We start from the raw sequence: 13,684 nt of genomic DNA, 5'->3' as shown, positions 1-13,684 counted from the left end.
ACCTGCCCCACCCTGGAGCAAAGACCAGACCTCAGGTCACACCCAGTACAAGGCACTGTGTGTTAAAGGCAGACATTTCACTAAGCTACAGAGGCATAGTTCAAAGATAAAAAAAAAAATCAGAGAAAAAAACCAACAAGTATCTCCCCAAATCCCTAAAAAAATAAATGCAGAAACTCAAGAAACTAAAATAAGGAAGACAACATGACTCCCCCAAAGAAACACAGCAGCACTTCAATATTACAATGTGAAGATGAAGAGATTGATGAAATGCATGAAATGTGACTCAAGAGCAAAAATAGGATTACTCAGAAACAATAAGCACATTCATGATTACAGAAATCCATACATGGTATGAATTAAAAATTTTACTATAAAATTGAGATTCTGGGCTGGTGCTGTGGCACACTAGGTTAGTCCTCCGAGACCTGTGGTGCCAGCATCCCATATGGGTGCCCCAGCTGCTCCTCTTCCAGTCCAACTCTCTGCTGTGGCCCCGGAGGGCAATGGAGGGGATGGCCCAGGGGTTCGGGCCCCCTGCACCCGCGTGGGAGACCAAGTGGAAGTACCTTTAATGACTCCTGGCTTCGGATCCGTGTAGCTCCGGCTGTGGCGGCCATTTGAGGAGTGAACCAATGGAAGGAAGACCTTTCTCTCTGTCTCTCTCTCTCTCTCACTGTCTGCAACTCTACCTGTCAAATAAAAATTTTAAGCCTTACTAACAAACTTGGGTAAAGCAGAAGAAAGACTATATGAGCTAGAAGACAAATCTTTGAAAATGTCTCAGACAAGAGGAAGAAGGAAAAGAAGAAGAAGAGGTGGGAGGGAAGAATGAGAAGGTAGAAGAAGAAGAAGAGGAGGAGGAGGGAGGAAGGGAGAAGAAAAAGAAAAGAAGAAGGAGGAGGAGGAGAAGAAGAAGGAGAAGGAGGAGGAGAAGGAGAAGGAGAAGGAGAAGGAGAAGAAGATTTAGAGGATATTATCAAATGATCCAAGATATAGATTGCAGGAATTCCTGAAGCCATGGAAAGACAGAATGGAATACAAAGCCTATTTAGGCTGAAATACCTACAGGAACCCCCCCCCCTAATTTGGAGAAAGAAAGGGATGTCCAAGCATAGGAAGCACATAGAACTCCCAATAGACATGACTAGAAAAGAGCTTCACCATGACCCATTGTAATCAAACTCTCCACAGTAAAACTTAAATAACAGATTCCCGGGAAAATATGCATGAGGGAAAAGCCAGATTACTTTCAGAGGATCTCCAACTAGACTCATAGCTGACTTCTCCAACAGAAACCCTACAGGCTAGGGGAGAATGGAGAAACATAGTCCAAGTCTTAAGAGAAAAAAAAATCAACCTAGAATAATGTACCCCGCAAAACTCTCATATGAATGACAGTGAAATAAAGATATCCCACAACAAACAGAAATCAAAAGAATGTATCACCACCCATCCATACTCTTAAAAATGATGCTGAAAGATGTGTTACACACAAAAAACACGGAGGCATAGCCATCATTATCAAAGAGCTGTATGCCAGCAAATTGGAAAACCTAGAAGAAATAGAGAGTCTCCTGGACACATAGAATCCACCAAAGTTGAGCCCTGAAGACATAGGAAACCTAAACAGACCAATAATAAGATGGGGATTGAATTAGTAATAAAAGCCCTCTCCAAAAAAAAAAGCCAGGTCTGGACAGCTTCACTGCTGAATTATACCAAACATTTAAAAGAAGAACTAACTCCACTCCTTCTCAAATTATTCAAAAGAATTGAAAGGGAGGGAATCTTACAAAAACTCCTTCAATGAAGCCGGCATCATTTCTTGGAGTACCTCCTAAACAAGAGAAAGACACAACAGAGAAAAGAGAAAACCATAAACCACACCCCTGATGAACACAGATGCAAAAATCCTCAACAAAATACTAATTAAACGGATCCAACAGCACATCAGAAAAAGATCAATCACCTGGACCAAGTGGGATTTATCCCTGGTATGCAGGGATGGTTCAATGACATATCAGATCAGTCAATGTGATACATCATATTAACAAACTGAAGAAGAAAAACCATATGAGATTCTTTCAATAGATGCAGAAAAAGCATTTGATAAAATACAACATCCCTTCTTCATGATGAAAACCTTAAGCAAATTGGATATAGAAGGAACATTTCTCAAAAAAATTAAGGAAATTTATGACAAGCCCATGGCCAGCATCCTATTGAATGGGGAGAAGTTGGAAGCACTCCCACTGAGATCTGGAACCAGACAAGGATGCCCACTCTCACCAATTGCTATTCAATATAGTCCTGAAAGTTTTAGCAACTGGCATTAGGCAAGAAAAGGAAATCAAAGGGATACAGATTGGGAAGGAGGAAGTCATATTATCCCTATTTTCAGATGACATGATTCTATATGTAGGGGACCCAAAAGACTCCGCTAAGAAACTATTGGAACTTATAAAAGAGTGGTAAAAGGGCAGGATATGAAATCAACACACAAAAGTCAATAGCTTTTGTATACACAGACACTGCCACTCGGCTGAGAAAGAACTTCTAATATCCATTTCATTCACAATAGCTGCACAAAATTAAATATTTGGACTAAATTTAACCAAGGATGTCAAAGATCTGTACAATGGAAATGATAAAACATTAAAGAAGGAAATAGAAAAAGACACAGAAAATGGAAAAATCTTCCATGTTTGTGGATTGGAAGAATTAATATCATCAAAATGCCCATATACTGAAAGCAATATACAGATTCAATGTGATCCCAATCAATGTATCAATGACCTCTTTTCAGGTCTAGAAAAAGCAATTCCAAAAAATCATAAGGGGGGGGGGGGCTGTGGCTGTGGCATAGCAATTAAAGCAGCCACTTGTAGTGCCGACACCCCATATGAGCACCAGTTCAACTTCTGGCTGCTCCACTTCTGATTCAGCTCTCTGCTACGGCCTGGTAAAGCAGTGGAAGACAGCTCCCCTGTACCCATGTGGGAGAGATTCAGGAGAAGCTCCTGGCTCCTGGCTTTGGGTCAGCGCAGCTCTGACCATTGCAGCCATCTGGGGAGTGGCAGCAGATAGAAGACACCTCTCTCCCTCTCTCTCTCTCTCTCTCTCTCTCTCTCTCTCTCTGTGTGTGTGTGTGTGTGTGTGTGTCTGCCTCTACTTCTATGTCACTTTGCCTTTCAAATAAATAAAAATAAATCCTTTAAAAAATCATATGGAAACACAAGAGATCCAAATAGCTAAAGCAATCTTATACAACAAAAGCAAAGCCTGCGGCATCACAATATCAGATTTCAAGACATAATACGGGGGCAGTTGTAATCAAAACAGCCTGGTACTGGCTCCAAACAGATGTTTAGACCAATGGAACAGAATAGAAACTCCAGAAATCAATCCATGCAGCTACAAGCAACTTATCTTTGACAAAGGAGCTAAAAATCAATCCCTGAGCAAAGGGGATAGTCTCCCCACAAATGGTGCTGGGAAAAGTGGACTTTCACATGCAGAAGTACGAAGCAAGACTTCTACTCTGTACACCTTACATAGAAATCCACCTTCAAATGGATTAAAAAGACCCAAAATGTATGACCTGATACCATCAAATTACCTTAGAGAACACTTGGGAAACCCTACAGGACATTGGTGTAGGCAAAGACTCCTTGAAAAAGACACCAGAAGGACAGGCAATCAAAGTCAACATTGACAAATGGGATTACATTAAACTGAGAAGCTTCTGTACTGCAAAAAGAAACACCCAGCAACGTGAAGAGGCCACTGACAGAAGGGGAGAAAATATTTGCAAACTATACAACTGATAAAGAGTTAATATCCAGAACCTATAAAGAGCTCAAGAAACTCAACAATGACAATATAAACAATCCAGTTAAGAAATGGGCAAATAAACTTGAACAGGCATTTTTCAAAGGAAGAAATGCAAAAGGTCAGCAGACACATGGAGAAACGCTCAAGATCACTAGCTATCAGGAAAATGCACATCAAAACCACAATGATGTTTCACCTCCCCCCGGTTAGAATGGCTCTCATACAGAAACCAACAAACAATAAATGTTTGCAGGATGTGGGGAAAAAGGGTACCCTAATGCACTGTTGGTGGGAAGGTAAACTTGTGCAGACACTGTGGAAGACAGCATGGAGATGACCTCAGAAATCTGAAATAGACCTCCCATATGACCCAGCCCTCCCACTCCTGGGAATTTACTCAAACCAAATGCACCTGGTATATGAAAGATGTACCTACCTGTACACCTGTGCCTATTGCAGCCAATTCACAATAGCTAAGATATAGAATCAACACAGATGACCACCAACTGAAGACCAGACAAAGAAATTATGGTATGTATACACTATTGAATGCTACACAGAAGTGAAAAAAAAAAAGAAAGAAATCTTCTCATTTCCAACAAAATGGATGCAACTGGAAACCACTATACTTAGCAAAATAAGCCAGTCCCAAAATGACAAAACCAAATTTTTCCCTGATCTGTGGTAACAAAGTACCTAAAAGGTAACTTGTGGGGTGTGAAATTACCATTTCAAGATTTGATTATTGTGTACAAGCTTTGTCTTGACTGCTGGGGGACAGTGTTCTCTTCTTCATACTTCATTTGTTGAACTCTTTGCTTAGTTTAGGATTAATCTTATGAGTATAAAGTTAACTGAAAACAGCTCTTTATAAAAAAATCAAGAAATGGGGGGGCAGTGTTGTGGGCACATGGATAAAGTCACCGCCTGCAGTGCCAGTTCGGAAGTCCTGGATGCTCCTCTTCTGATCCAACTCTCTGCTGTGGCCTGAGAAAAGTGATAGAAGATGATCCAAGTTTTTGGGCCCCTGCATGCACATGGGAGAAGCTTGGAAGAAGCTCCTGGCTCCTGGCTTCAGAGCTCTGGCCATTGTAGTCATTTGTGGAGTGAACCATAAGATGGAAGATCTCTCTCTGCCTCCTGCCCCTCTGTAATGCTGCTTCAAATAAATAAGTAAATAAGCCGTAAAAAAATTAAGAACAGGAATAGGGAGAGGGAGGAAGAAACAGCGTGGGAGTGTGGGCGGGAGGGAAGGTAGGATAGGGAGTATCACTATATTCCCTGAATCTGTATATAGGAAATACATGAAAGTTGTATACCTTAAATAAAATTTTAAAAAATGTAGAAAAAAAGCTTTAAAAAGGAAAGTGAAGGAATTGACAGAGCAGATGAATTCCTCCAAAGTTTCCTTCTGCTCATAAGTGTATTAGATGTGTCTGTTCAAAGATATTATCTCAAGAATTTTATTTTTTAAATTTTTATTTTTATTTATTTGGAAGGCACAATTACAGAGAGGGAGAGAAGGGAGACACACACACACATACACACACACACACACAGAGCCAGAGAGAGAATCTTCCATCTGTTGGTTCACTCCCCAAAATGGCCTCAATGGCTAAGGCTGGGCCAGACCAAAAGCCAGGATCCAGGAGCTTCTTCCAGGTCTCCCATGTGGGTGCAGGGGCCCAAGAACTTGGCCTGTCTTCTGTTGCTTTCTCAGAAACGTTAGCAGGAATCTGGGTCAGAAGTGGGGTGGGATGATTTGAACTGGTGTCCATATGGGATGAAGATGCCACAGGTGGTGGCTTTACCTGCTCTGCCACAATGCCAACTCCCCAAACTTTATTTTTAACCTGTATTCTAACATGTCTTTTTAAGTTACTGAATTGATTTCTTAGCTTCAGTAAGTAGATGTAGATGCTACATATAAAATTTCACAAGCAAGTTGTTAATATTCACAAAAGATGTATTACACTAATTATACTTCATGAGTTAAATGGCTCACATTTAACATAAGATTGAGAAGCAGTCCTTGCTTTTACATCTTTAGAAAAAATACTTTCTATATTTTGAAATTATTGCTACTCCTTCTATTCTACCTTCATGCTTCAGAACAATTCACTCTGTAATTAAAGAAACTCTTTCTTATATCATTTGAAATTCAGCCTGAATAATTTTCATCCATGTTAAAAATCATAACAAAGTTAACCTAAGAATATCTTAATATAAATAATAAATATAGAGATGAATCAGCATTTTGCTTTTCACATTGATAGATAGTATCATTGGAATTCAAGACATTTTAATGCTATTATTCTGAATTGAATTTGTTCCCAATAATTTTAAGTCTTCAAGTACATCATTCTGGGTTTTTTTTTTAACTATTTGAAAGGCAGAGTTGCAGAGAGGCAGAGGCAGCAGGAGAGAGAGGGAGAGGGAGAGAGAGAGAGAGAAGTCTTCCATTGGCTGGTTCACTCCCCAGCTGACCGCAATGGCTGGAGCTACCTCCATCTGAAGCCATGAGCCAGGAATTTCCCTCCAGACCCTCCCACGCGGGTGCAAGGACCCAAGGACGTGGGCCATCTTCCACTGCTTTCCCAGGCCACAGCAGAGAGCTGGATCAGAAGTGGGAGCAGCCAGGACTCAAACCGGCTCACATATAGCATGCTGGCACTGCAGGCAGTGGTTTTTACCCGCTAAGCACCATAGTGCCAGCCCCCTCATTCTGCTTTTATAACTTGTAACATAGTATTTCTGCTCGTGAGATATTTGCAATCTTCTGCATGTTTTATGTCAAAATTCCTATCTTAACACTATTTCAATATAACTTTTTCATGCAGTAGTAAAATAGTGCCATATATATATATATATATATATATATATATATGTTGTAGCATTTTTATCTTAGATTGCTGTAAACTCTGTTACAATACTTTGATTGAAACATTACTAGTCTCATGGAACCCAAAAAGCTTCCATAGCCTTGGCAGCTCATGACAAGAGCCTAGGGTGATTACGGATGCCATAAACAAGAGTGTCAATTTGTTAAGTCAACAACAGGAGTCACTCTGCACTTACTCCTCATATAGGATCTCTGTGCTTAATGTGTTGTACAATGTGAATTAATGCTATAACTAGTACTCAAACAGCATCTTATACTTTGTGTTTCTGTGTGGGTGCAAACTGTTGGAAATCTTTACTTAATATATACTAAATTGATCTTCTGTACATAAAGATAATTGAAAATGAATCTGGATGTGAATGGAATGGGAGAGGGAGCAGGAGATGGGAGGGTTGCGGGTGGGAGTGGGAAGTTGTGGGGAGGGGAAGCCATTGTAATCCATAAACTGTACTTTGAAAATTTATATTCATTAAATAAAAGTTAAAAAAAGAAAAAAAAAATGTAGAAATAAAAACCAAAAGCAATGGGGGGATGGAGGGAGAGAGAGAGAGAGAGAGAGAGAGAGAGAGAAACTTCCATGCACTGATGAAAAGAATGTGTATTCTGCAACACCTTGGGCTGAAATGTTGTATAGATATCAGTTAGGTCCATAGTGTCGATTAGCTCTGCCGGTTTCTTTTGTCGATTTTCTGGTTAGTTGATCTGCCCATCTACTTTTATAGGAAGGGGGTTCTACGAACTCACTCAGGATGCCCCAGTCTGTCCTGGAGCTGTTGTGGAGAGCAGAAGGGTAAAGTGGTGAGGAATGGAGCTCTTAGACTATGGAGATGCCTCCCACCAGACAAGGACTCCTGACACACTACACAGATTATTATGATTCATTTAGCCATTGTGCATGTGCCCAAAGGAATTGATATGTATGCTAACATCATTTACCCAGTCCTTGTGCCAAAGGAATGTACCAGGGCAGGTGCTTTGCACTGTGAGTTAAGGTGTTGTCCAGATGCGTGCATCCCCTGTCCTGCTTCCTTCCCTTCAGATCCTGTTTCCTGATCTATACCTGAGAAAGCAGCAGATGCTGGTTCTTAAGCACATGGGAAGCTTGGGCCCAGCTCGTTCTTTCTACAGCATTTCTGATCCTTCACCCTTCTCTGCATGGGGAGGGAAACCAGATCATGCTTCAGTTTGGATGTCATATGGAGGGAATCTATATGTGTGCCTCGCTATGTCTGTATGTCAGCATGTTTGTGCATGTATGTGTAAGTGCATGTATGTGTACACAGTACACAGCTGCACATCTGCATGCATGTGTGTGTGCAGAGATGCACAGGTATGTGCCTGCCAGCCTGGTTGTTTGTGCACGCACGCATGATAGAGGCAAATGTGTGCATGTGTGTCAGTGCCCACATGTATGTGTAAGCATGCCACTACAAATTGGAAGAGCTGAGTCGGGTGCTCTTGGTAAGTAAGTTCTGGTAAATTCAATCCTTGGGGGAAGTGACAAATTGCTTTCCAAAGTATCTGGACCACCTCACATTCCTACCAGCAGTGTTTGAGGACCCTGGTGTTTCGGAACCCATGATACTTGTTATTGAACAAGGTTTGGGGGTGGACACATGGCATAGCAGTTAAATGCCACCTGGGACACCACCACCCATATCAGAGTGCCTGGGTTGGATCCCGAGCTTCACCTCCCAATTCCAGGCTGCCTGCCTGAGCTGGGAATCAGCAGGTGATGCCTCAAGCACCTGGGCCCCTGCCACACTCACAAGAAGACCCAGATTGGGTCCCCAGCTCCTGGCTTCAGCCTGGATCAGCCCTAGCTGTTTTAGGCAGTGAACCAGAGGGTGGGAGATCTCTCTCTTTGAAAGAAAACAAACGAACAAATCTAACAATGTTTGAAGACTCATTTTCATTCTTTCATTCCTAGTAGATGTGAAGCTGTGAGCCCACACACACTCACAAACATGGACACAAACACACAGACACACAAACACACAGACACACACACAGACACACAAACACATACACAAAAATACATATACACACACAAAGACATACACACATACATGCAAGCACACACATACATGAACACACTCATACACACATACACAAACACACAAACACAGATACACACAAAAACACATATACAAAAATACACACATACACAAACACACAGGCACACACAAACAACAGACACACAAACACAAACATACACAAAGATACATATACACACATACACAAACACACAAACACACACACACACACCACACATGTCCTCAGGATCCTGCCTGCTGGCAGTCACCTCAGCCCTCCACAGCCCACCCCCTGTGTCCACTCCACATGCCCATGGCCCTTGTGCCTTCAGCGGCAGCCTCCTCTGGGCCCAGGGCCTGCGCCCTCGTGTTGAGTGTGAAAGACAAGTGGGATCCCCGACAGCAGCAGTCGTGTGTGCCCGGGGCTCTGGGAGCTCCTCCAAGGCCCCTACAGTGTCCCGTATCTCCCAAGCGGGCTCCAGGTGACACCTGCTAAGCCCTGGTACCAGGGTCCTGCAGGTCTCAGAAAGGAAGAAGGCCTGTGACTTGGGGCTGAGCTGGGCTGTGGGACACAGGCTTTGGGGCAGCCCGGGCCTGGGGACAGAAGGACCTTGCTCCTGCTCAGGGCCTGTGGCCAGCTGTCCCTTCCTCCCCACACCCCAGCTAGGAAGGCTCAGCTCCCCTCAGCCATCAGAGCATTTCAGAAGCAGACAAGAAGCACCTGGCCCACCCCTAGAAGGAAAGGGAACTTGGTGTGTGTTCTGGGGTGGCTTCTCCTTCTCAAGGGGTGGGACTCGCACCTGCTACTGTGCATCCATGGCCTCTCGCTGCTGTCTTCCTCCCATCTCCTGGGGGAACACCCATTGCCCAGGCCCCCTCCCTGCCCTCACTGCCCCCATTGGCACAAAGTGAAGGCCTGTGGGACTCAGGGAAGCAGGTGCCCCTCTCAGGGCTCTCGGGGGTGGGGGTGGGGCTGTTGGACTCAGCAGCAATAAGAGTCCCCCATTCTTCTTCCAGGACAGGTGCTGCCTCACCCAGGACCCCATCTAAATCTTTCTCTAAACTCCCTCTCCCAGTTCACATGCTGGGCCCGAACTCCCTTCCAGTTCTCATTCATGCTGCCCCTGGGACCTTCCCAGTGGGGGTGCTCCACCCTACTGAACGCATAGCTGCATTCTAGGGGACTTTGGAGTTGCTTTCAATGCCCTTGAAACCTGAGGGAGCCTTTTCCCAAGACCTGGCTGCTCAGGTTCCTGTGCTCAGGATGCTGCTTCTTGGTGGGACGACAGCACGGGTCTCCACAGGAAGGGCCTCCCTGGCTTCTGGGATCTACAGGGAAGTTGTGACAAAGCCCCTGAGCAAGACATGGAAACATTTGTGGCGGGGGATGTGGGTGTACAGTGGAATATCAATATCTCTAAATAGGGATCCAGTGGGAAAAAGAGACAGGGACAGCATAGCAGCTGGATCCACCAGAGCGTAAGCAAGCAGAAGATGTGAGTGAGCTTGGAGTCTGACGCTTAGGTTCGAGGCAGCATGAAGCACAAACACAGCACGAGGATTTGGGATACAGCGGCACTGGGAGTGGACCAGTCCCAGGAGGAGATGAAGGGTAACAGGAAGAAACCGTGCTGGACAATGCATGCACAGCTAGGATGGCTCCCACCCCAATCACACCATGAGCCGTGTGCCCTCAGCGGCCCAGGTTCCAGGCTGGCTTTTCACCCTGGCCGTCTGCTCCCTCCCAGGCCAGGGACAGTTGCTGCAGTCAGGGCCTCCTCACATGCCGCCTCTCACGGAGGGATCTGTGCCCCCAGGTTGGCGGACAGCTTTTGCCTGGTGATGGGTTTGAGCCCCCATCCCTCTGTCCCAATGCTCACAGCCACTCTAGTGCGGAATGGGAGGACTTTGGTTGGGAGGCCTAAACTCATTCTGGATTCAGGAAAAGGGAGAGTTTACTTCCAGAAGTGGAGGAGAAACGCAAGCCCAGGAACATTATTTTGGAGAAATGTCCTTCTGGAACGTCTCCTTCAAGGAGCTGGGGGACGACTTCATTAATCCTGGGACGAGTGGCTCAGGCCTTCACCCTGCTGCTGACCCAGGTGTCCAACTTCAGGCCGAGACATGGGCTCCTATGGACGCCTAACGCTGATGGAAGGATGTGAAGACAACAACGTGAGGTCTCAAAGATGTATTCAGCTGAGCACCAGTGACCCATCAGGGAGAACTGCCGACAGAAACCCTAGCCCTCCCGCCTCCCCCACGACAGGGGGAACGACCCCTGTGTGCAGGATGCATGATCTCCTGCGCTGCTGTCTCTTGCACTGACTTCTTTTTCACAGATGTTCCTGCTACAGGATCTGCATTTTACAGGGGTCGGGAGGTTGACTGATACTTTACTGTTCCTCAGGAATTGTTTCTTCCTTGACAGTGGTAGTCATAACTGTCCGTACTCGTGAGGCCATCCCGAAGAGCAGAGCAAAAATCAAGCACAAACGCGAGCAAAGACAACTCTCCAATAGATCACTGGTGCCATGCTTTGCCTTATTGTACGCACTCTTTTAAGAGGGGGTCCACTGTCCACACTCCCACCAGAACCTGTATTTCGGCACGCCGGGGGATCCCAGCCCACATGGCAGTGGCAGTTCTTTTTATTGCTGGAAACTCCTCTGAAATTGCACTTCTCAGGGGAACAGTCATAGTTCAACTTATCCAAAGTCGTATTGCACTCCCTGTTAAAACAGAAAAGCCACATCAGCACAGGGAGTACCGTTTCTCACGTGTCCAACATCAATCGCTTCATTCCCACGGTGTTCATCCAGCCCAAAACAGAAGACACCATCGTATAAAGACTGATGGAATGGAAACGTGCTCCTGCAGCTGGGGAATCCGAGTGGACGTTGATGCATTGCAGCTTTCCACACTTGTTGTTTGCTCTACTACATCCAGTGTGTATACGAAATGTATCCCTTCTAGAACAATGGCCAAATCGGAACCCTATTTCATTTATCCGATAGCAGCTGTCGTGACCATTCTGAGCATCTTCACCAAAGATCTCTTTGCAGTGGATACTGCGGTCAGTGCAGTTCCCCTGATAGCAGTAGCCCTCTTCAGTGCATGGCGGGTTCCATCTTGCAAATAAAAATCATCAGGGCATGTGAAGGTGGACCCCCGACAGTACTTTGAAGGTCGCATATGTTCCGGACGGGTCTGCAGAGAGTCCCAAGAGGGGAGTAGGTGCAGTTTGTGCAGCACTGTTCTCTATCACAAACACTTCCAGGTGTGAGTTCACAGTTGGCTTTACAACATTTGTTGGCATGACACGGCTATGAAGGAGCCACAATCACATTTCTCCCTTCCCTCTATCTTACGGTTTCCACAACGTTCCTGAAGTAGAGTTTTTATTACGGTAGTCATGGAAGGCTGAAAAATAGCATCTTGAAGAACTTGCCCCAACTATATGTTGAACATGAGTAAAAGAACAGTTGCTAAAGGAATCAGTCAGTTGAGGGTAATTCTGTACATTACACAGGTGGCTCTTCTATTGCAAACGCACCATGGTTCGTCTGAAATCCACACCCAAGAGTTTTGCCTGTTGGTGTGCAATTACAACACCTAATGAAAAATAATGTCTGCCAGCGTATCCAAGATAGTTATATGCACTACGGCCACACACCCAATACCCACGAAGTTCATACTCACTTTCATGTGGCCTACTTGGTGTTAATAACTATGGCTGAGTGTGGATAAAGAGCTAGGATATAGCACATTGTAATACAGAGTATGCAGTGGACTTCCTGGAACCCTATAGTCATCAATACGGGATACCGGATCTGCTTGATCATATATGATTAGGTAAGAAACATAAATCTCAGCATACATAGTTCTGAAAATATTATCAACAACATGGTACAAATGCATTATAAATTGGACGGTTTTTGACACATTGGTGAATACCTGAAACAGTCCATTAGTAACTTGAACATGATGCTTCACATGGAACATATGGGCACTGTACATCATAACAGAGAACCTGGGAGCCACTTTAGTGCCGTTCACCTCAGAGAAGAAGGGGTCCATATCCTCCTTGTGTTCCAGCGAATACATGGGCCCCGTGGCGTTGTAGTCGGCCACTATCTGAGAAACGACGTGGTTCAAATCTGTGGGAGTCCCTGAGGGGCTTGGATTTCGGCAGGCAAGGTCATCCAGCTTCATGATGCCTTCCAGGCCCCCATAGCAGGTGTCAATGGTGACGGTAGACAGAGGAATGTCCTGCAGGTGGCCGAGGTAGTAGCAGTCCATAGGAATGTAGGGATAGTCCATCTGCAAGGCTCCTTGGTCATCCTGAGTCATCATTAGCAGGTGTCCGGGGCCACTTAAGCTTCTCTTTTCTCCGCATACGGATGACGTGTCCTTGGCCCCCAAAACGCAGGCTATAGGAGAGCCAGCCTGGCACCTGAACACCTTTGCCCTGGTGTGCAGCCCTTCCCTAGGAATCAACCACCTCAGATGAAACATAGCGCCAAGAGGGACTACCTCCAGGGGAGCTCTCGGCCCGGTTCCAGGTGCGCCCAGAGCCCAAGCAGGAGCAGCATGACCGATCCCTCTGCCAGCACCATGGCCCAGCTCGGGGATACGTGTCTGAGGAGTGGGCTTTGGAAAAGTGTCCAGAGAGCCAGATCCCAGGCATCTGCTGTGGCCTCTTCACTGCCAGGGGGACACTGACAGACGACACAGGTCCTCCCCAGGCTCCCCTGAGGGTTTAGACAACAGAAGCAGGGCGTGGCAAGTTTGGGTCTGGGCAATTTGTGTCATCAGAGCTCAAGGGGGCTGGGGGTCAAAGGGCCCCACACAGCATCAGTATCTCCCTTTGGTTTTGGCAACTCCTTGTGAGCAGCAGAGTGTCTGG

General features: G+C 45.4%; 1 protein-coding gene across 1 annotated transcript; it reads right to left on the bottom strand.

Annotated features, from left to right (window-relative positions):
- Positions 1-11,171: 11,171 nt before the first annotated feature.
- Positions 11,172-13,394, bottom strand: LOC100358574 (disintegrin and metalloproteinase domain-containing protein 21). Its single transcript, XM_051839251.3, is given in 14 exon segments — positions 11,172-11,269; positions 11,272-11,527; positions 11,529-11,636; positions 11,638-11,670; positions 11,672-11,896; positions 11,899-11,960; positions 11,963-12,101; positions 12,103-12,177; positions 12,179-12,295; positions 12,298-12,342; positions 12,344-12,514; positions 12,517-13,140; positions 13,142-13,327; positions 13,329-13,394. Coding segments are annotated over 14 exon segments (2,205 nt in total).
- Positions 13,395-13,684: the final 290 nt, after the last annotated feature.

The sequence above is a fragment of the Oryctolagus cuniculus genome, chromosome 8 (genome assembly GCF_051225735.1).
Source record: "Oryctolagus cuniculus isolate XC-2025 breed Fujian yellow rabbit chromosome 8, ASM5122573v1, whole genome shotgun sequence".
NCBI classification, from domain to species: Eukaryota; Metazoa; Chordata; class Mammalia; order Lagomorpha; family Leporidae; genus Oryctolagus; species Oryctolagus cuniculus.
The sequence above is the reverse complement of the archived record's forward strand: the minus strand, read 5'-3'. Positions and strand labels throughout refer to the sequence as shown.